Genomic DNA, 24670 nt, shown 5'->3' on the forward strand with positions numbered 1-24670 from the left:
TTGGGTCCACAACATAATGAGGCAGTGAGGCACATATAGCCTGGAGAAATACAATTTGCTGCCTAAAATGTCAGGCAAATTGTATTGTAAGATTTTTTTTTTCTTCCAGTAGGCCTATAGATATTAATCTATTATGTGCAGTGTATTAAGACTGACAGGCGCTACACAGATCCATATGCACAGATAGATACCATTATTTGAAATTCAAAAATAGAAGAACTATATAGCCCACATGATCCCATTGAAATCCTCCCTGAGTCCTGACTATATGAAAAGTGTAGGTCTTGCATTATTTATTAACAAAGGGGTAATCCATCCTGGTGTCTGTGTGCATGGCTTTGTGTACTAATCATTGATCATGTCATGAAACAAGAAACAAGACATTAGCTTAGTTGCAGCGGTTTCTTCATACAAGTAGCTATGCCTTGCCTCAGTTGCCTGGCTAAGCTGCAGATCTCTCCTATTCTGAAAATGTTTCGAGGAAGAGAGGTGCGCTGGCCATAGTTTGTGTCATCAAACTGTGGGTCCTTTTATCGAAGTTGGGCCAAGGTGACCGAGATTTCTGTAAATTACGGATGTCCCAAACGAATTCAAGCGTCTTTCTGCTTAACGAGGTTGGTGGTTCATTCTTGTTGTTTTTTGTTTGGGTGTTTGGGACGGCATGTGATGTTTTGATTGTGGCAACAGCCAACAGCACATTATGATTTATAGCCTAAAGACACATAATAGAGCGGCGATACTCGTGGAGGTCCGTCGCTCGAGTCCTATAATTAATTTAGACAGGCTTTCACTTCGGCACACAGAAGCCTCGGAAGGCAATGTAGTCTGCCAGCACACATTTCGGATAAATTAGGAGCCTGCCACAATGTCGCAACAGATGAAAAATCATGTAGGCTACGTCATTCGGTCTGATATGTCTGTCGCTTTATTGCTGCCCGCTCATCTTTTCTATTGGGCACTCCACACCTTACCCGCATGTGGTTACAGCATAGAAGCAGAAGAACCAATGACAAATAGCCCAAATAAAGGTGTAGCTACTTTATATCTAGGCTAGTTAATAATATTTTCTATCATACATGGATGATGGTCGGACACTCACTGCCAAAACCAATAGGACACACCATAACCATATAACTAAATGGAATATTACTCGATTTGAGATTTAATTACTTTTAGCCTGCTGATCAATCAGCAGAATGCAAAATCCAGAATAGATAGCCATAGCCAGATACAGGTCTATCCTGCATGCAATTACTGTCTGGAACTGTTGCATTGATTAATTGATAATGTGACATCATGACACCTACCTTTTAATTCACATTTGTCTTTTATAGCAGCCTATAGCCTAATAGTATTGTTGTTAATAATAATAATAAAATCATTATAAACAGTAGAGAACCACATACATAACCACAAGGTTGCCAGTTCAAACCCAGGCTCCCCCAGAGTTAGTGGCAAAGTGTCTTTGAGCAAGACACTGAACGCCTAATTGCTGGTTGGTGCCTTGCATGGTTTCCTCGGCCATCGGTGTATGAATGTGTGGGTGAATGTAATGCACAATCTATGTAAAGCGCCTTGGATAAAGGTGCTATATAAATGCACCATTTACTATTTTGGCCATGCCATTGAACATTTTCAGAAATGTTCATACATTTGTCCAAAATGTGACTCATTTGAGCTTGTCATACAACAAAGTAGACTAGCATGTAGGACTTAATGGGAGGGGGGGGGGGGGGCTGTGCAGGTAGGCCTACAACACAGGTTGCACCCACACACGCCTTGAAATCATCAACAGCAGCTCAGCCCACAGGGCCACTTCATATGGGACGGACAGACGGACGGACGGACGGACGGACGGACGGCAGACAGACAGACAGACAGACAGACAATGCTTGGGTACCATTCATAAGACGGTCAACTCATAAGTGGTCAACTGCAGGTTGAGCTCACAATCTCCATGTCTGTGTATTTCTCATCAACATCTTTCTCGATCTGCATCTCTGCGTGTCTCCATATCTCTCCACTCAAGGAGTTCAGTTTTTAAGCCTTCTTTCATTCATGTTTTATTCACATCTACTGCTGCTCATACAGAATTCGAATTGATACTCACCCTCTCTCTCTTGCTCTCATTCTCTTACACTTGTGCTCTCCCTCCACCCCCCTATATTCTCTCTTTGTCCTCTTTCCCTGCAACCTTTACTATAAATTATGAATTTCAACCTTACTGGAAGAAGCTATAGTCATTGTTTTCTGATCGCAAACTGGACAATATGTCCTCTATGTCTTTGTGAAAGATCAGAAGGTGATCTCAGCTTGTAAATGTAAAATGTAAAAGTGCTACAGTATAAGGAGACACACAGGTCCCCTCACATGCTCACACTTGTGTGTGCAGTTGTGCACACGTGTGCAAATGCATACATATGCGCATGCACACAATAATGCACACACACACACACACACACACACACACACACAGACAGAAGCTACGCAGCTGTCAGAGTACAGCCAGCCATGACAAACAGAGAACGCACTCCATGAACAGTGTCACACTTGGGACCAACATGTCGAACAGCGAGACACCTAACATGGCATCCGTATCCCATCACCATTTCAATATCCTCCTCTGTCTGCAAACTTTCAGCTTATTCTGACATGTTGAAATCCACAGTGGCTGATAAAGCTATGTGATCGGACTGACAACGGAGATTGTTTTTTGTTGGGGTTTTAGTGGCTATGTTTGTGAGTTATCTAGATATTAAAAGCATTTATTTTCTAACTCTCTCTTACAAACTAGCTGTTTAATGTATTGCCCTCATTATGGCCTCAAACAAGTAGGCCAGCAGCTGGATCCATCAAACTGGACAGCAAGTGTAAGTTTACTTTTTGAGTTGATTTTAACCACACATCCCTATTCTGGTGGAGAACATTTGGTGAAAATGGCAGATCTATATGCTTACAATATGTCGCAACGTGTTCTTCTCCAGCGAAGATGGAAACAGGAGGAAGCCTAGTATAGAGCCCTGCAGGGGGACTCTGGTCAACTAAGCATAAATAGGAAGCAATTGTGTTATAGCCACCCAACACAACAACATTATGGTGATGACACCATCAGCATATAGCATATAGCAAACTTAACATGCAGTTGTGGTATGGACTAGTCCTGGTGGATTGTTGAGGTAAGGATGAGGGGAAGAGAGGGTGGAGGGTGGGGAGGATGAGATGAGTGCAGGGTAGAGACAGCCTCACTGACGTGGCAAAGGGTTTTGTGCTGGGGAGAGAGAGAGAGAGAGAGAGAGAGCGGAGGGGGTCGAGAGAGAGAGAGAGGGATAGACTGCTTACAAGCATGCTACAGTACACTTCAGTGTTACCCCAGAGAGAGAGCACATCATGACTGACTAGCCAAGAGAACAAGCGAGAGAGAGGGAGTGTACTCTCCTGCCTCCGACTGAGTGAGTATGCTACCATCCCTTTCTCTTCATAGCTAGCTCGCCGCATCTATTCTCCTTGCACCAACTGCAAATTGCATTTGTATTCACTTTAAACCACAAGAGCTCTTGAGTGCTTTGGGTTGATTTAGCAAAAAGAGAGGAATCTCATCAACTTTCCCCCACAGCAGCTTGTGAAAGATCAAACTGCTGCTGTGATCATTTCAAGTTGAAGTTTTAACTGAGTCGATGTTATTTTTAGTTTTTACATTATAGAATGTACATGCACTGGCAAAAACATAATGTATGTCCCTATGATCAACATGATAATCTCCCTACTGTCGTTGGCAATAATTGTGCTGAAATGTATTATTGTATTATAGCATAATATGACATTTAGAGCAATTGCGTGGCTATGGAGTAGTGGGGGGCTGTGGGCATATATGCAGGCATTCATGCCATCTCTGTTCGTGGGGGGAAGGAGTACATTTGGGACCGCTAGGCTTCCTGTGTGGGGTCAATTAAATACTGCATGAGACAGAGCACTAAAAGCTTGTCCCGTGAGGAGTGAAGTGCTCTGTGTGTGTGTGTGTGTGTGTGTGTGTGTGTGTGTGTGTGTGTGTGTGTGTGTGTGTGTGTGTGTGTGTGTGCGTGCTTGTGGCTGTGTGTATTAGTGCATCAGTGTGCAATGCTTTGATTAAATTTGATGAACCAGCACAGTTTGAGGAGGATAAAGACTCCAGTTCTAGCCTCTCTTTGAGCTTCCTTCTGGAAATATTGTTGATGTATGTTTTGAAAACATGCCTCAAACATTTTGCCTTCAACTATACAGTATAATATTGAAAACACAAAAGGTGTAAACTGAAAAGAAAAAAAAGGGAAAAAATAGATTAGCGTGTGTAAACCTCATATGTCGAATACTTTTCAGGATTCAAAAAAAAAAAAAAAACAGCAAATGTAGCAGACCTACAAGCTCAAAAGGGAAGATCTTCTACTTTCAAACTTTTGTGCACGCTAGTATGATCTACTAGGGCGTTCATTTTCAAAAAACTAAAAGTAAAAATATGGAGGGTTTCTGCCCGACAGCGAGTGAAAGTGTGACATTCCCTCAGTTAGCTCAGCTCAGTAGCCTATAGAGCCTAGAACCTAGAGCATAAAATCAGGTCATCTCTTAACAAACACGTCTTATTTAATGCAGTGTGCCATTCTCTGCCGTTCTAGGTACATACAGCATTATGTGGGTTAGCTCCAGCCTCTCTGCACTTTGAAGCAGTTTGGTGAAGTCAGGTTGAGGGATCCCTGGGGGGATAAAAGCCTAAGTATGCACAGCGCAGCCGGCAAGGCCAAGTCGACAGCGTGGATGAAAGATAGAGATTCCTGGCCGAGCTCGGCGCGTGCCCTCCGCTCCCTCCATCTCTCCTGCTGCAGTCGTATGCCAATGTCAGTGCCAGTGCATCCTTGATGATTCATATCGCTACACTGTCCCCGTCACATCGGCAGCATTTGCTCCTCGCAGTAATGCAAGATGTCTCCCTATTTTTAAAACCGTGTATTAATGGGCGTCGTTGGGAGAACTTGGTGTCCTTGCTTTGCGAGGAAGTGGTTTTCTGAAGGTATCGTTGTTGTGTGACGTGTGGTGGAATGACTCGGAAGGGCTTATTTTTAGGCTGCGGGGTCTGCCGAGGGCTCATTACAGCCAGTGAGTACGCATCCTGAGGAAACATTAGAGGAGGAGGAGGAAGGAGGAGTTGCTCAGGGCAGGAAGGAGTATCAATCTGTTTGGCTCTCCTATTGATCCGCTCTGCCCTGCTCTGGTTGCACTGTCAGGGGACCATCTCTGGCTCTGATTGAACTATCTATGCTTGTAAAGTACATTTTGATAGCCTAAAGGTTAGAGATGGGGTCTTGCGACCAAAAGGTGTCCGATTGAAATGCTTGGACTGCCTGGAGAGGAGAGTCTGAGTGAGGAGAAGTGAATGAATACTGTACTTATACTGCACTTACTTTCCTCCCAAGTCTTGTTCATGTGACCCTTGTGCAAGGCACGAAAACTCTCACTTGCTTTGCTAGCTTCTAGTGTCCGACAACGTCAAACGCAGTCGTACTGAGTAGCTCTCAAGTGTTAATGTGTGTAACTGTGTGAATGTGAAGCAGGGCGTGCTGCTAGAAGCCTGCATGCTCAGCAAAACTTTTCCTTGCACAAATAGAGGGTGTAAAAGAACATGATACTAAAAAGTGTCAGGCTTATGTATTAGAGGTAGTCAGCATGTCTCTGGTACAGGAATGGGATGACCAAATTGAAATGGCCCTTGATCCAAAATGATTCCTTTATGTAAGAATGAAGGCCTAGAAGTAAAGGCATTTACAGACTGCTGCGTTTTCAGACTCGAATTTCGGGTCTGTTGCTTTTTCCCCGCTGTTTTTCCGAAAAAACGCATCAGTCTGTATGGCCTGCAGCGAAAAACGTAGCAGTGTGCAAACACCTTTAGTGTCAGTTTTAAAAGTGAAACGTGTGTCACTGTCACTACAGACAACAGATTCATGTCCTCCATTAATAATTTAAGCCCTATTTACTTTGTTTGTACAACTAACATAGTATAGCATAGTATATCATGTGCTCATCTGCTGCTATGCTCATGCACCTTTTTATCTTATCTCAGGTACTCTCATGTGTAAATATAAATATGTAGCCTACTGTAGATCATTTGTTTTCTTTGATTGATAGCTCTTCCCCCTTGCCCCCTTCTTCTTCCCTTTCTCCTTTCTATGGAAATAACAAAACTATAGAACTTGCACAAAAATGAAATTCGACTACGTATTCTTTTACTGTAAATCTGTGATGTGACAATAAAGCTGATTCTGATAATAGACAATTTACAAGCTCACATGTTAAAATGTAAGGATGCTAGGTCGAGAGTAGTTAATGGTAGACTCACATTTACAATAAAAAAAGTCAGCTTAATTCTTTCTGGTCGGAATCCGTTAAAACTCAGTGAACTTTGACATATGGCCATTGACGGTGCCACCCCCACATAAACGTCCTGAGGCCTGTCACTGGTCCTCACTCAGATGTGTGGTGCGCAGCCTGATCACCAAGCAGAGCAGGAGAAGACAGAAGTGGAAGGGAGGGGCTGAGAATGGAGTGAGGGCTATATTTAGACCAACTCACAGCATGAAGAAAAAAATAGGAAAAAAAACATTTCGTTTTCAATCTCTCTGTACTCCTAGTGCTGAGAAGTATTCTCTCTCTCTCTCTCTCTCTCTCTCTCTCTCCCCCCATCTCCCTCTCTTTCCTCTGCCTATCTCAATGTATCACTATCCCCCCTTCGATCTCTCTCTGTCTCAGCATTTAAATCAATACAGCTTTTAAATTTAACATTGGCAAAGCAGATGCACAAACGGGTTACAATAGCAAGGATTAACAATAACACAAATAAGTTAATAACTGAGGAGGAGCTATAATAGATAAACATTCAACAGAAATATGCTGTACCGCTTTTCACATCTTTGTGTCTTCAGAGACAGTACTGCTACAGTACATGTGTGTGTGTACATTGCAGGTATCCATCACAATCCTTCATTCGTGTAGTGCTTCTTTCCCCGTCTGTCTTCCTATCCCACTGTTTTGCAAGGGCGTGTGACTCAATAACTGGTACAGCTGAGCACGACACTAATGATGGAAACAGTTGCCCCATCTTCTCTGTTACAAAGAGCAGACATTTGAAAGAGCTAACTACAAGAATATTGTTTGTGTGTGTGTGTGTGTGTGTGTGTGTGTGTGTGTGTGTGTGTGTGTGTGTGTGTGCGTGCGTGTGCGTGTGCCTGAGTGCATGCGTGCATGCATGCGTGCGTGCACATGTGTGCATGCACGCACTCACATGCATTTGTGCATGCGTTTGTCTGCTTGCTTGCCTTTCATTTAAAGAAAATGTCCAGAAATATAGCCCTAAGACATTTTTTGCTAAAAGTGCTGGTGGAGTGCACTTAATTCTGAAGCAGACAAAGTTGAATGAGGGAGTGAGAGGGAGAGAGAGGGCGCATGCTGCCAGCATAATGGACTCCAAAGTAGGGTCCTCAGTGCCTGGGGCAGCCGAGAGAGAAGAAGCATATAGCCCTGGCCTGCCTCTAATAGAGCCTAAGTCATGCCAGGAACAATGAGGATGTCTCCCACAATAGGAATGTCTCTACTGGCCTATTGAGACATAAGATGGACTAGAGATGGCTGCTTGCTGACTCACCCCTCCATTTCTATAGGCTCATACATCACCTATCTGTCAGAAAGATGGTGCAGGGCAGGCAGGCGGGCAGCAGGCACAGCCATACTCTCCTCGGTTCCTCAGTTCTCTTTCCATCCACCTCTCACATCTTCATTCTTCTCCTCTTTCTCCATGTCCTCCTCTCTGACCCTATACAGTGTGTAATGTATCCCAGGGATTCGCTTTACAAACTATACAAAACAGTCACCAAGTTGGCACTGAGGCAGAATCGCCCATTCGGCACCATCTCCCATAGAGAAATCGTAACCCATGTCACTAATTGGCAGAGAAATGGCAATTACAGACACCCTCGTCTGTCAGCCTTCCCCAGCTTAGTTATTGTTATTATCACATAGCATGGCTTACTTACATAACCGCTCACTCTTTGTTCTGTCGTATTTATAGAAATTATATCTGCACCCAATGAATAATGATACTTTACAGTGTACAGCACATGGTTAAACGGTAACACAGACCAACCAGCCACTATCAGCCCACTGGATCAGGTGGGTTTATAAGTCGCTTCTCAGACAGAAGACAGAACCGAATGTAAGATGGTGATTTGTGGTTAAATACTATCGTCTTCTGTTATTGTAGCAGAGCAGAGGGATACGTAGCTGAAGCAAGAGAAGCGAGATGTCTCGTGTTGGGGGGAAGGAGAGAAGAGCAGAGGAGAGGGACTATCTTGTGTAACTGAAGGAGGGAGGGTTGCATGATGACAAAAAACAGAGGTGTTCTTCTTCTGCTTCCATAAAGGGAGAGGAGAGAGCTTGTTGTCTGAAGCTGGAGAAGAACATCGGACCAGTAGGAGGGCGTGTGCACACCAGTGCTGCAGTCAGGGCATCAATTTTGTATAGGAAATGGCTGTTGAGGCAGCGCGGCAACGTCAGCTCTGTGGAGCACTTAGGCCGAGCGCACTTCTCTCTCTCCCCCTTCTGTAACCACGGTCTGAGGGGAGGAGGGTTCTGCCTTCTCTGTGTGATGGGGGGGAAGAGAGTGCTGGCAGTAGAAGCATGTCTGCCTCCGACTCGAGCGCTACAGGACTCATCTGTAACAAGGTAGGCTGATGCACCCCTTTTTTCTCGCCTCCCTCTGTGACTAAGCCTGTGGGTCTGTCTGTCTCTCCCCCCATCCGTCTGTCCATCCATCCTTCTATCCATCCTTCCACTCACTGTGCCTATTCTCCATCTGTTCTGAACTGGCTTCCCCTCTTTTTCTCGCCTTATTTCCTCAGCACCCTTCCACTTTCCCTCTCTTTCTCTCTCTCTCTGCCCTCTCCCTCTCTCTGTACTCCCTCTTTCTCTACCACATCATGTTTTCAAGCCCCCAGTCTTAAGATAAGTCTATTTGGGGTAATTTACTTTGTGCACATCGCACGGCACCACTCCCCTTTCCTCTCTCTTACCTCCCTCTTTCCTCTTAATTGTCTTCGGACAGTTGGGGTCAGTTTGTTAAACCGTCGCTTGTTTTCTTAAACGTTTTAGCCTCATTGGGAGGCACATCTGTTGAATTCTCAATGAAGTTTGAGTTCAAAAGAATCTGGAAGACACAAGAAGGGTAGAAACACTGATACTATAGCTTGCATGTTTGATTGTATAAGCTTCATCAGTTGAGTTCATTCCAGAGTTTTGATTTGCTTTGTAATATCCATTCAAAGCATCCATTCAAACAGGGAAAAGGAACAAATTGACAAGTGCTCAATAGTGATATACAGTGGAAAAACCTGACCCTAGATATAGTAATGGATGTTCAGGATCTTAAGCAGTTACATGCATGTTCTTAAGTGCAGTTACATGCCTTTATTAATCTTGCATAGTAAAGTTGTGTCAACCTTACTGGGATTTCCTTTGTCAAAAGAGCACAGGAAAGCATACTGTATTTGGGGAAAATAAATAGATACACAGCTGTACACAAACAATACACATGATGGTTTGAAGACCATCATGTAAGAACGTCTTGTTTACTTTTGTATGGCTTACACAACAACATCAATCTCACACAGGGCTGTTACAGGGCATGTAAATAAAGGGGGGGGGCGGAGAATGGAAACTAGATGTAGATCCAGGCCACCAATCACTGTGAATCATTCTATGTGGAAGTGGGAAGTGTTGTTATTATCTAATGTGCTGGCAGTTGGAAAGGCAAGTTGACTCTAATGTGCATGCGCTTCCCCCTGCTGGTGAAAATCTGCAATCACTGACTCATGCTGCTCATGCTTGTGTAAACCTGATTGATTGATTGATTGATTGATTGATTGATTGAAAGATGTATTAACAGATTGGAGAATTACAGTACATTTCAAGCACAACTCAATACAAAACTGTTAACTGTGGACGACACCATAACATAAAGCATTACACTTGTTTACAATAGGGTCCACCATGTTCAATTCATCATAACATTTAGAGACGTACAACAACGTACTGTATACACTTCTATATTGCCAAAAATAGGAAATCATCATTGTAAACCTCTTTGCAAAAAAAGTAAAACATTTGATAAATTCATCAACTTATCTTATCCTTAGTCTTAGTTACGACGTATGAGCTTGGGGAGTTCAGAGTTTGTTACGGACTTATCAACCAAATGCTGCTTCAAGTAGAGTGCGTGTCTCGTTATGATATTACTCTGTAGTCTGTGCTGATCTCAGTGAAGTGTGCATGGTTTTAGTTATTCCCCATGAGGCCTGTGTTGAAAGCTATAATTCTTGTAGGGGATTGTGAAGCGAGATTTATCCAATCTGGTGCTGTAAAATGTTACCATACAGCATGTTTACCATTAATAGAAGATGACCTTATCACATGTTTTGAAAAGAAGAAATTATACTGACCTACTGAGGTATTTGTTTGGTGAAAGGTCAAAGTTCAGGGAAATGTGTATGTGTTGATAATATCTTTTATCATAACACCAACACCACCAGATCACACTATCAATGTCACGCATGCATCCCATATAGAAAGCTTGCGTTTCCAAGGGGTAGGCTTGGAATCATTTATATAATCGTCTGATTGCAGTTATTTGCAGTCTAATTGCAAATGCTTTTGCATAATCGTCATTCGTTGTTGATGGCATCAAAAATCTAAATAATAGTTAAAGTACCAAAAGTAGAAAGTATGCAAAATTTCCCATTTCACAAGTTTTCTAAATATATAAAATGCATAAAAATCTTGTAGATCTGTTTTGGTCGAAATGTATACAATACCTCAAAATTGTACTTAAGTACAGTACTTGAGTAAATGTACTTAGTTACTTTCCACCACTGCCTATAGCCCACTAGAGTCCCCAGGTGATGGTGACGCCGTTGACACAATGAGGGCGTAGCAGCTCCTTCTCCTGTATTATAGAGACATGAGCTGAGGTAGGACGTGATACACTGAACCACTGTATCCTGAGTATTAATGTAGAAGAGTGTACAAAGGGTAGGATATGACAGCACACAGAGGGGTGCTCCTGTGTGTGGAGCAATCAATTGGACTAAATTGTGGAGAAAAATCACTCCCGTGTGAAGTGAGTGGTGCAACTCCGTGTGGGGGTCCCCGGGGGGTCCGCGGAACTTCCAGACCCACAGGAACGCGGCCAGGGTGCCGGCCCGGTTCCGGCGAGCCACCCTGCGTCCGAAACGGTCTAGAAATGACAGTTACCGTGTGGGGGTCCCCGGGGGTCCCTGGGGGGTCCCTGGAACATCCAGATCGCCAGGAATGTGCCCAGGGGGCCGGGCCGGGCCCGGCTGTTTCTGGCAAGCCACCCCACGTCCGAAACGGACTGAGCAGTGCGTAGTACTGTACTCTTACTGTATACTGACTTACTGTACCATACGCGCACTGTGCAGTACTACGATACTGTACACTCACACACAAAGTCTTACTGGTACTGTGCTGCTCTGTGCCACCTTACTCTGTGCTATATACTATACTGGCCACTGTAGGTGTTAAACTGTCCGTGCTCGGATTTTTATTCTTTGGGATATCTTTGGGACAAATGGACCCTGATGGGGTTAGTGTTAAATTAACGACTTTACAGTGTGATAGAGTTGTTGATCTCAAATGACTGTGAGTGTGAAGTTGACTCCACACACACTGGCTTTGTTACACAGGAACAGGTTCTGTAATCTGTGCCCAAGTGTGACTTTGTAATTGTTTCACACACAGGAGTTTTTCCCTTATCTTTGTTTAATCTATAATTATTGTTATAATATTATGTCTTCATTACGCTTATAGGGTTGTACAACACATGTACATCAGCATGGAATACACAGTACAGTATGTGCAGATTATAAGAGGATATTACACTGTAAACATAACCCGATATTTCAGAGCATCAGCTCCTCTATCCATCTGCAGCACCCAGAGAAATGTGCTTTAATTATGCTTTATTACATCCTGTCTGTGGGTTTTTTTAGACTCCAGCCCCCCTCTGGCAGGCTTTGATATTTAAATGATAGCCACATACTGCACTGGATAAAGCAAACCCATTTTGTCAGTGTGAAAAAAAGATGGTGTAGAAGAGACTGAGGGAGAACGGGAGAGAAAGAAAATAGACAAGGAGAAGGAGAGAGGTGCAAAAGAAGCAAAAGAAGGCTGCCGTTATGGAGTTATATTTTGCAGTTTTGTGTGGGTGTGTCCATCCAGCAAGTGAGGAGTCTGTCGACTGTCAGCTTCACAGTCCAGTTGGGACAGAGCAGGGTCACAAGGGAAATTGAGGCTTCAGTGAGGGGGTTATAATTATAAGCCCATGCATGTACATATTATTACATGCTGTAACCTCTCCAAAGTTGGGGGGGGCTAGCTCCAAAGGTGAGCAGCCAAGCTCCAAAGAGCAGATCGGAAGGGTTTCTGTAATATCATTGGCTGAAAGAAGGGCTTCGGAAATTGCACTGGCTGGCAGTTTAGTTCACGAGGACCAATGAAGGCTAGCATCTCTTTTTCATATCAAAACAGAGTAGCCTCTGTTCCACATCAAATGGTTTAACAACACAACTGCACACAGAAACATGCTTGAGGTGCGCCCGAGTAAGGCGGTAACCGAGAAAATGCCCGTGCTGAGCAATGTGTTAGCCACAATGTCCACTCAGCACTAACCGAGTTGTATACCGATAGATTGGGCTGCAGTTCATCTATTTTGAAAATGCTCATATAACTTGAGTTGACAATGTAAGTAACAAAGTAAATGAGAATATAAGTTGCATACCAGTAGGGTGGGGATCAGTAAATACATGGAATTACATTTGGAATTGCACATAGTATACTTGACAATGAAGTTAAATGCGACTAAGGCGGTAAAACATATTTCTGCTCCCAAATATTGTTAACAAACATTATCTATCTGTTGTAAAGAATCAATATTGAGCAATACTGCATGGTGTATATCTCGCCTACAAATGTATCAGAAACCATTTCGATTGTATACTGTAGGTTTACTAGTAATTGAGATCAATAGACAACAAAGAACTGCCGATCTTTGGTTATCATCTTTTGGTTTATACTTTGCACTAAGCTAAAGCTACACCATTTGGAGCTAGGTCCCTCTCATTTGGACTGAGGCCCCTCCAATTTCAAGGTTCCCCATGCTGCCGTAATACCTTTAGAAACTTGGATTTAGGGGTGTGGTGAGCTCCAGGGATGAGGGATGTGCAGGTGGATTAAGTCGGAATGAGAAAAACGTCCAAAGAGTACCTTTAGCCTATATCTTCTGATATAAATCGACCATAACCATAATCACATTTTCCTTTTGGGGGGTGCCCAGTTAAAATATGATTATTTTGAGGTGTCCCCAGTTAAAATATGATTATTTTGGGGGGTCCCCAGTTAAAATACTATTAATATAAAAGGGGGGGACTATCCCTTCCTAATCTGAGGGATTACTATTATGTGTCTCAATTAAGACCTTTAATATGTTGGTGTGATGATGAATGCAAAATGGAAAGCTTTGGTAATTAAATCAATCAACATCCCTATTCAGACTTTAATTGGGAATAAAGAACAGGCTAAGTCCTACTATGATATTTTAGACCCATTCACAATATTTACTTTAAATATCTGGTTCAAAGTGGTGAAACAGTTCAGAATGGAGAGGACAATCAGGGTGTTGAGGTGGCCTGCTTACGATCCTTAAGCCTGGTGTGTATGATCAAACTTTTAGGCGATGGGCTCGGTATGGCTTTTCCTCTTTCAGTACTGCCATGTTTTTGTTTTTCTCCTTTTTCGTATTGTCATTTTTGTCTGTCTTTTCATCAATAAAAATTAAGTGAAAAAAAATATACTATTAATACCGGTATATTAAGATTATTTTGAGGGGGGACAATGAGTTCATATAAGATTACTAGCATGCGACATGACAGGGTCGATCATTTTCAGGTGATGTTCTCTCTTCATTTTTGGGTACTCTTCTCGTTGCAGTTCCTTACCCAGTTTACCCTAATTTTCTCCAATCTACATGCTCTAGACGTCTAGCAGCTATTTTCGCTATACATAATTTCTTTGTAAGCCATTTGGGGCTGTGGCTATGTGGGGCTCCTTGGCATGGTAACATTTGGGAACCGGCGAACCGCTGCACTATAACATGAATGCAACAGTACAGGGTGTGATTTAATTTCCTTTTCTGATCAATGTGTTGTCACCACTTGCGGCTGGCATTCTCAGGAGACCACCTGAACAATAATAAATAAAGACAACTGGGATGTGGTGATGCTGCCTGGTACTTGGTGTTGTTGCTGCACATGCTCCCCAGAGAGAAGGCTGCTTTGGAAAGGTTACAGAAACTATAGTCAAAATGCGCACATCACTTCGTGGAGGTGCTGGGTTCAAAAAGTAACATATGAAAAGAGAAGGGAACCCGCACACTCGTATGCTCCAAAAGATACATTTATTGACGACGTTTCGAGCCAAGGCTCTTCATCTGGTCAAACTCAAGATGTCAGTGATCCACCCACTTAAATAGACACCCACGGGTCACGTTACTAGTCAGTGGGTGGAACCAACACAACATGGTCATTAGATCAATGCTTTGGAAAGGTTTACATGGTTATTAGCCCATTTTTAACTAAGCATTATGTTATACTTTAGCTATTGAAAAATAGCAGATCTACAAGCTCGTAGTGCGCCACTTTTGACCCTAAATGGGTTAGTTGGGAGGTTTACATGGCTCCATTAAACCACTAACTACGCAGCAATATGATCTTCCATCAAGGCGGGTCATATTACAAGACAAATGACATGCGTGGGTGACACCGAGGTCGGGCCCTCAATCCTATTGATATTGACGCAATTTGTTTAGATCAACACAGCCACATTGTGAAGCCACTTTTCCCGACAATAAGCCAGTGTCAGTGCACTTTCCTTTTGGTGGGACTCCATTATGGTTGATTGACTTTATTTTCTCCAGACGATAACAGATTTCCGTCTCCTCTGACCTCACCTCCTCGGCTGTCTCCTCTTGTTCTCTCATCAGGGTTCAGCCGATTCCTACACTAGTCGACCCTCGGATTCCGACCTGTCCCTGGAGGAGGACCCAGAGGCGTCTCGGCGTGAAGCCGAGCGCCAGGCTCAACTGCAGCTGGAGAGAGCCAAGGTGAGAGGCCTGACACACTGTCCTTTACAGCAGTGGTTCTGAAACTGTGGACTGAGGCCCACTGCTGGGCCTTGAAGCAGTGCTTCATTTCATGTTTTCAAATGGCTTTTAGACTGCAGATCCTAGGCCAATTGTATATTAATTTAAAAAAAACATCATTAGCCGTTAGCCTATGACGTAGCAGACATAGAAGACTTACAAGATTAGCCAAAGTGATTATGGCTTTTGCTCTTACGTTCCTTAGTTTAATAAAGAAAGAAAATACAGGTGCGCTTCCTCTGGAAACTGCCCTTTGTTTAAGGCAGTGGGTGCTCAGCTTTGAAAATAACTTAACTCATAAACCAACTAAATGGAAAAAGCGGCACTCCAAAATAAAAGATGCTGAGACTGGCGCAGATGCAATTTCTCATGTTTATTTGAGAACGCTGACGGAAATTTCATCTGAGCTAGTCCTGCATCTTTTATTTTGGAGTGCCGCTTGTTTCTTAGTTTAATGTTTGTGCTTTTTTTCCTGTATCTTTCACCAGTCTAAAGCGGTAGCATTTGCAGTGAAAACCAATGTAAGTTACTGTGGGGCCCTTGATGAAGACTGTCCTGTCCAAGGGGCTGCAATCAACTTTGAAACCAAAGACTTTCTACACATCAAAGAGGTGAGCAGGGCTGCTTGTGATAACTGGCATGTCATTATAGGTGAGAATTTTCAAACGTTTTGTGCATGACACCATTGTATGACGAAGTATAAAAGAGGGGTTAAGTAAGTGGCTAAACACAACAACTATACACAACCTTGAGTGCCTCCAAGTCAGTTAAGGGGCCTTACAGTATAGGCAACGAACCTCTTACATTAAGAAATGACCCTGGTGGTGAGGGCGAGGTATTGTCTGAGATTAACAAGAACCTCACCACCACTTACATATAAACGTTTAGTATAGTGATACTAGTATAGTATAGTATAGTATCTGTTCTATCAAATCAGTCAAGTCAGTCCACATAACTTCTTCTTTGGGGAAGCATCACGGCCAATGCAGGGGTTGCGTGGCACAGGCACCTGAAAGCCAGCTCTGACAGTTGGACGGGGGCATGTTAACGTGACGTCGTGAACACACGTGCTGTTTCGAGACCACACAGTCCGCCCCCTCCTCTACCACCTCCTTCGCCGTGCCATACACATGGGCTACGTTACAGCCTACATGCACGCTGAAAGCCTGGACACTGAAAACGACAGGTTACAGCCCTGCGCGCACCCAGTGTGGCTGCGTGACCCACTGAACAGCACCATCACAACGGAATGCTTATTTGTCTTACTCAGGGTGGCCAAATGGAGACCGCCTACCGTTAGCACGCAACAACAGGGTTTAAGTCCGCCCGGACGGGGATTTGCCGTGGCAACAAAAACACATACAGACAGATGGCTCAATAGCTCAGGAACGACACATTCCTAAATCACACAAAACATCTCATTCTTAACATGATTATATAAAGAACAAACTACAACTTGCTTTGCAGCCCAAAAAGCCAACCTCTGCGTTCACCGTTTCTGCATTTCATAGCTTATATCTCCATGGGCAGCAGACTGTGAGCGGTTAGGGACCGTCTACAAAGTGCAACACCGAACGTGAAAATATTCTATAACTTCCATTCATAGGCAGAATATCACCACCAAATTTACATCACACATCAATGGTGTACTGTACTTATGATTGTACTACAGCATGTACTTGCACAAGAAACGTTTAATTAGCCTACCAACTTCCCAAGACCATCTGTAAACAATTCCCCCCGTATCAGTAATGTGATCTATTACATCACATTACCCACACTGAACATCATTTGCTGTTCATATATTCAGAACGGGTAACCAAAAGGACTGGTCCATTTAGCACAACATCTGTGGTTTAGCATTAAGCCTTGAATCACGCTGATTTAATAGTGTTGTTTCCTGTGTTGTGCAGAAATTCAACAATGACTGGTGGATTGGGCGGCTGGTGAAGGAAGGCGCCGACATCACCTTCATTCCCAGCCCAGTCAAACTGGAGGCCATGAGGATAAAACAGGAACAGAAGCAAGCAGCACGGTCAGAGCTCAGACATACACAGTCAAATTCTCTGTACATTTTTTACCCAGAGAGTGTACCAAATGCATCCGTATTGGTCCTCTGGTTACATGTAACGTGACCTTCTTCTTGCGTCACCATCACAAAAAAGGGAGAAGTTAAAGGGGCACATACAGTACAGTGTAAAATAGACAACTACCGGTACAGTATGTCACCCCCACACACTACACAGCATGCTCACACAGTCACACTCTGTCACTGTCCCATTGTCTCCGTACGGTACAGTATGTTGCTCAATCTCTCTTTCTCCACTCTGTCCCGATTCCACATAGTCTACTTGGAACACTTTCTGAAAAGACAAATGGGATATATGGCTAGTTCTACTTCACGTGTTCCTTGCACCACTAAATTGCCCCCCGTGGGGATTCCTGCATAATGAACCATGGCATTGTGCTGCCCTACAGGAAAGCAGGGAATGCTTCATCTGGAGGCTGGAGGTCAACTCCACCATCTGCAGGTACGTGGCTGCGGTGGAGAGTAGACCTGCATCTCTGTCCATCCCATTCTTTCCCTACTGTATTAAAAGCCAGTCCTGGGCCAGAACTCATTATCGTAAAACGTATGGACATGGATTTTGAGCTGCAAGTATTGATTAATGTCTCGGCGATTATTCTATTGATTAATTTGTCGATAAAATGAATAATCCAGAAACACGTTTTATTTTGTGTCAACTGTTTCAGTTTTTGACATGTTTGACAGTCCCTGGCTGTCACTGCCAACCATAATACTAGAATTATTATAATATTCTAGAATGCCTATTCCATATACAGCCATATAACACGCAATGCAATTTCATGGAGGGATTCAGGTTAAAATGTATTTTATATACTATATATTAGCGCTAATCTTTTTTGTACAGGTACATAGAAAGGCAGCCAATCAGAACTACAGAACTACACGTCAGTATGACTAGCATGTCGATCTGTCGTGAACTTTTCATGGTTATTCATAGACCAGCGCTTTTCAAGCCGCTGGTAAAAAACATACTATCTTTGTTAGTCTCCTCACTCCTCAGACATTGTAGCAGCATTTTGTACTGCATTGATTACAATTAGCCTACCCCACACATAGCAGCTGTAATCAGTGGCGTGCACAGATAGACACTAGGGGGTGCTAGAGCACCTGCCCTTTTCCCTCTGGACAGCAATGTGCCCTTTTGAAGAAAAGAAAATGTTTTTGTACAGTGTACACTGTAAACAGGCCTAAACAATTATGGCCCGGCCCGACCCTACCCTAACTGGGTCGGCCCGAGGCTCGGCCCGACCCTAAAAAGTACCATAATGTTAAGCCCGAAGCCCGACAAAAGCCCGAAGAAAAAGCAGCACTAAATTGCGGCGCAGCGGCGCCGTGTTTCAGTGTGAAAGTGAGAACGGATATCAACGGATTTATCGAAATAAAGGATGTATGTAACTCACGTTAGAATAGGCTATTAATGTTCCATAACTTCCATTTCCAATCATTCAAATGGATTCCATACAGTGGTGGTGGTGCCTGGTGAGTAAACACGAATAGCTGCTGCAGCTCCCTCCCTTAGTTTCCTCTGAAGTGAAGTTGCTTTATGTGTAGAGTTTAAGTTATTTATTATATCATCATCATTTCATCGCAACCAGCTGGGTTAACGAGACTCAGTGCAACATGACGAAAACCTGACGCTTCTTCAGCTGTGATAATCTGATTGATTTTATAAAATATTTAAGCATATGGCAACTTGGCAAGTTAACTGGTGGTTAGTAGCTCGTTTGGTGCGCAAACCAGAGGTTAACCAGCGGTAGCAAGGCAAGCAAGCAAGTCTCACACCGTTCACTGTTCTCTCTACTGTACTGCCTGCGCGCAGTGCAGGACTGCAGGGCAGGCTGCATGGCTGTGTACAGTATGTGTGACATTGATCAATAAGGCCTTTCTCTATAATCACTATTGTCAACAACAGAATGTGGAGGGGTGTTGTCAATTTTTGACTGCTAGTTGTGTTTTTGTTTGTTTGTTTTTTCTTGTCTTTTTCTTTTGTGTAAGTCATGTGAATTTTGTATGCTTTATTGTAAAATCATTAAAAAACTTTGATGACAAAAATAAACGTGTGTACACGTCCTAGCGCATCCTCAATGATATCAGGCGAGAGAAGAATATTCAGAATTCTTTCCTTTTAAAATTTTTGAGTCGGACAAGGTGCCCTATGTTCACTTGAGCACCTGCCCCGCTAAATGTCTGTGCACGCCACTGGCTGTAATGCACCCGGAATAAGTGCCCATTATGTACGCTCTCATTGAAGGAAGTTGTGTTTGGTGCTGCTGTGAATTCTGTACCTATAAAGAGAATGTGGTCCATGTCAATCTCATGCTCATCTCAAGTGAATATATTTGACCAAATACACGTTTTCTGCCAGAACTTTCAAATGGATATGATACCAGATGACAAGAGCTGACCCCAAATAATTATTGGATGGGCGAGTGAGACTGTCACAGAGATTAATCCCTCCATCAAAATGCATTGCATGTTCTATGGCCTTTAATATGGAATACATGCAAAGTATGCTACAGTATATCAGACTGCGTGTGTTTGTGGTGTGCGTGCGTACGTGTGTCTGTGTGTGTGTGTGTGTGTGTGTGTGTGTGTGTGTGTGTGTGTGTGTGTGTGTGTGTGTGTGTGTGTGTGTGTGTGTGTGTGTGTGTGTGTGTGCGCGCGCGCACGCGCGTGCAAGCGATGAGGCGGGAAAAAGTATTCAAATGTACTTTTTTCTAGAGGACATTAATTGTGGGAATCGGTTCATCCTGACAACATGTGTAATTGGAACCAGTGATATAATATGTGTGCGCTAAGTGCTTATCTCAGATGACTTTGCCATAGCAAATGCATGTTATGAGAGCTATAACCAGTGATTAAATATCATCAGTCCAATGCTTGTTGGATGCTGTGCATCACCTTTGTCTAAAATCAGCATGGCATGCATGCATTCTTTACTAATAATATCTTAAGGACTTAATCTAGATGCTCAAATTCTGTCTTCTGAATCTATGACTTCACCTAAATGCCATAGCTTTCCTGTTAGCTTTTTCTCCGCTTGTTAAATGATTGTCCTTCTTGTCTCTGAAAGCCAAACAGAAGCAGAAACAGGTATGTTTGTCACAGTGCCTCTTCTGCTGTGCATCAGAGCATTACAGTTTTACACTTTGCTCTAAACCACCATCAGATGTTCTTCACTTTTTATGACAAAAAGAAATATCACAATGTTTTAACATTATGTTTTATTGTAATAGTTATTGTGAAAATGGTAATGTACATTGACACTGCAACTATCAATAATTAGATTAATTACTATTGTATAGTGTTTATTTTCTTTTTTTTTGTGGGGTAGGGGAGGCTATGCAGGTTGAAGCCATAGAAATCATGTGAATGGGTATATGACTGTTGCTTCCTATTCTGAAGGAACATGATGTTTGAATGCCAAAATCCAAATAAATGTATCATATGATATGGCTAAAGTATATATACAAGTACAAGACGTCTTATTTTCCCTTACATTTACTTGTGTTTGCCTTTCCAGACGGAGCATGTTCCACCCTATGACGTGGTTCCCTCCATGAGGCCGGTGGTACTGGTGGGGCCCTCATTGAAAGGCTATGAGGTGAGAATCATTAAATGTCACGGTGTGGACACAGAGGTGTAGGACTCAAATGTAGAACGACCAAGTGAATATTCATGAGGTTTTGTTCTCAAAACCCACACTGGGAAAATAACAAGAGACTTCAAATACTAGAAGACACAAACTAGAACTGAGTAAACTGACCCAACGACGAACTGACAAGGAACTGTCTACACTGGGACATATAGAGGTATATACACAAGGACTAACTAGACACAGGTGAACTGAAACAGACAACACTGGGATAGGCTAACAGGCAAACAGAACACAGGTGACTGGGGCTACACTAATACAGGGAGGTGAGACAAGGCAGACAGGAAAGCACAGAACATTACTACAAAATAAGACCAGAATACAAGACTGAAACAGAATACAAGTAAAAGTCCAAAAACTAAGTCTAATGGCGGACAGTGACAATTACGTATCAGTGGTGGAAGAAGTACTGCAACTGCAGTTTTTCTCCTGCAGGTTTTCTCCCGTTAGATCAAGTGTGGGCAATCTGGAGTCAATAAAAGGTAGCGCATGATCAGGTTAAACTGGACCAAATTTTGGTCCAGTTTAACCTGATCATGCGCTACCTTTTATTTTGTTCTCTGTTAGACTGGTTTCAGGCTGCCCTGTTTTTTTTTAATGGACTGGTCCGCTCTGGTTTGATCTAGAGGAGTCTGGTCTGATCGATAGGGAGAAAACTCCCTCTCTGTTATTCCATTAGCACTCTCATACCTAATGCCATATAGCCTTTAGCCTGATGAAATTACAGCACATGCAATAGGACTCTCACACCCACTCTCAGAGATAAAGCACAGTACATAAACCTACAATACAGTATACAGGGCTGATGCCAGATGTTTGGGTCCAATGGCGATATTGGAGAGTCATAGACCACCAATGTTTTGAACGACTAGATTTTCAAGCCTTCAAATCCAGTCAGAGCAATGGACAACGAGTTATGGCCATTTTAAATGTTAGACACTGCTCTGCTGTAACACTGTGTGCAACTTTTGGGGGTTGTGACTCTTAAATGGTAAATGGTGCATTTACCGGTATATAGCATTTATATTATTTATCCAAGGTGCTTTACATAGATTGTGCATTACATTCATCCACACATTCATACACTGGAAACCATGCAAGGCAATTAGGAGTTCAGAGTTTTGTTCAAGGAGACTTCGACACTAACTCATGACTATTGTCATGGCAGACCCCTGAACAGCATTTGTTCCATGTTTGGGGAGGATGAGAGGAACGGTGTGCCTGAGGCTGCTGGGGGCCCCTGGCAGAGCCCCTAGGGACCCCTGGGGGACACATGTGTCCACTCCCCAGGTGTGGCTATTCAGAACTTCTGATGGCAGACAAGTTTGGTGCGGATCAGAGCGATGCGCCTTGCAAGTCTGCATGTTCACCATCCACCCAAGGTCACTCAGTCGACCCTCTAGGCAATTTTAATTACATTTGAATAGCACAAGCTCTCATGATGCATTGCAACATGTAGATCCTGTAGATCTGCTATTTTAGAATTACAATTAAATGGGTTAAAATTGTTACATTTGTTAAAAATCATGATACTGATGATGAAAAGGCCTATGTGTCTTATTATATCAGTGGTTCCCAAACTTTTTCACATCAAGGACCCCCAAATTGACACTCATTAGCCCACGGACCCCCATTTGAAAAGATGATTTTCAACCATTTTCATTTCAAGGACCCCCGGTTTGACCTGAATTAGGCTACAGTCCCCCATTTCTATCTCTGGGACCCCAATGTAAATTGTAAAATCAAAGTTAATTTAACTCCTGAGAGTAAAGGGTCCATTTGGTTCAATTTGTACAGGGTGTGTGTGCATGCGCTCGCCGCAGTTTCTTTTGTGAAATATTTATGCATTGCTCTGGTGATGTGCTTTGAGGATGCTCCAGTGTTGTACGCCAGCATCTCTCTCTCTCTCTCTCTCTCTCTGCCCTCCTCCTTTCGCTCTGTCTCTCTCTCTCTCTCTCTGCCCTCCTCCTTTCACTCTGTCTCTCTCTCTCTCTCTCTCTCTCTCTCTCTCTGCCCTCCTCCTTTCGCTTTGTCTAGAAGGAGAAGAGGAGGCCCTGGTAGAGCAGAGGCACAACAGCTGGCACTATCCACCATTTCACAACACATCTATTTTTCAGGCCCGTTTGAATATAGATCTCATCTCACACAAGTACACACACATGCACGCACACGCACACGTGTGCACACACACGCGCGCGCGTGTGAGCGGATGTAGCTAAATGTAGTCTAGCGAAGGACTCTATCAACGGATTCGAGTGAAAATCAACCGATAATTCCCAGTAAGTTACTTATCAAGCCGATCTTATCGGTCTACTGCACATGCTGGGAGCCTACTGAAAATGACAAGCCTCCTCATACCCTCACCTAAACATAACTGCAAGCACGTAGCAGCGCGGTCCCAACCTTAATCGTCCTTTTCGTTTTCATCAATGCCAATCGCAGCCAGTAGGCTCCCAGACTATACTGCATGTAGGTCGATAAGATCGGCTTGATAAGTAACCTACTGGGAATTATCGGTTGATACCATTCAAAGCGGGTGCTGACTCTATCCATGTCATCCTCTGCCGTGCTCATTTCTATTTAGGTCCACTGTCAGATATAGTCATATCACCACATCATCACAATGAGGGGGAAGAGCACATCCTGCTGCTCCTGGAACAGAATTTCACACCAAATAACACCCTGCATTTCAGTGAAACTTAAGACAATAAGATATAACGAAAGTATTTAAACTGTTCCTCGTTTTGCTGGAGAGCTCCCTGGAACTAGCCTGGCTAATAAGCCAGACTCAAATCACACTGCTGATTCGCATCTGGCTTATTAGCCAGGCTACCCTGGAACCTCCTCAAGGACCCCCCAGGAGTCCTCAACTGAGGGCCTACTGATATAAACGACACGAGGTGTGTGTGTGTGTGCGCACGCGCATGCACGCTTATGTGCACATAGGTGTAGCCTGTGTGCACACACCTGTGATACCATTACTTGTCACTCGTCGTAACGTGCTGTCATTCCTCCCATCTGTCTCCTAGGTAACAGACATGATGCAGAAAGCGCTCTTTGACTTCCTCAAGCACAGATTTGATGGCAGGTGGGTACTGCAGATTACCGGATACAGTGATCCTTCTCCAATGTATACGCCAATGTACTGCAGCCCGCACAATTGTTCCAGGAGGACACTCGTGTGCATTGTGTTCCGTATATATCACATTTCATGGTCAAACAGGACACACATGACAGTGTATTTATAGACGCAAGAGAGCGTCTGTGAGTTCAGATCATCCTTTGAACGGGAGCAGTTGTGGAAGTGATGTGATAAGGCACCTCTTCTGCAGGATCTCCATCACACGGGTGACTGCCGATCTATCGCTGGCCAAGCGGTCTGTGCTCAACAAGAAGGCCATTATGGAGAGGTCCAACACACGGTCCAGTCTGGGTGAGTGAGTCCCAGCAGGTCTGTCTTTGGGTGCCAAAGGTGAATATTTAGCATAGAGATATCCCTGATCATTTTGATTAAAGGTCTGGAATCAGATGAACACATAGGGACCTATAGCCCTTGTAAAAGCCCCCTAGAGTACATGCTTTTCCTTAGCCATAATTGTGTTACAGTTCCATTATTATTGTGATTTCCAATTCCAACTGA

General features: G+C 43.4%; 1 protein-coding gene across 1 annotated transcript in view; it reads left to right on the forward strand.

Moving 5' to 3' along the window:
- The first annotated feature begins 484 nt into the window (after positions 1-484).
- cacnb3b (calcium channel, voltage-dependent, beta 3b) overlaps positions 485-24670 on the forward strand; it is a 30954-nt gene continuing 6768 nt past the window's right edge. Inside the window, 9 exon segments of the mRNA XM_080764412.1 lie at positions 485-614; positions 15128-15247; positions 15775-15897; positions 17200-17313; positions 17315-17321; positions 17765-17817; positions 20899-20979; positions 24060-24118; positions 24363-24463. Coding sequence (XP_080620538.1) covers positions 576-614; positions 15128-15247; positions 15775-15897; positions 17200-17313; positions 17315-17321; positions 17765-17817; positions 20899-20979; positions 24060-24118; positions 24363-24463 — 697 coding nt within the window. The 5' untranslated portion in view covers positions 485-575.

This window comes from Protomyctophum bolini (assembly GCF_963924005.1).
Source record: "Protomyctophum bolini genome assembly, chromosome: 5".
NCBI lineage: Eukaryota > Metazoa > Chordata > Actinopteri > Myctophiformes > Myctophidae > Protomyctophum > Protomyctophum bolini.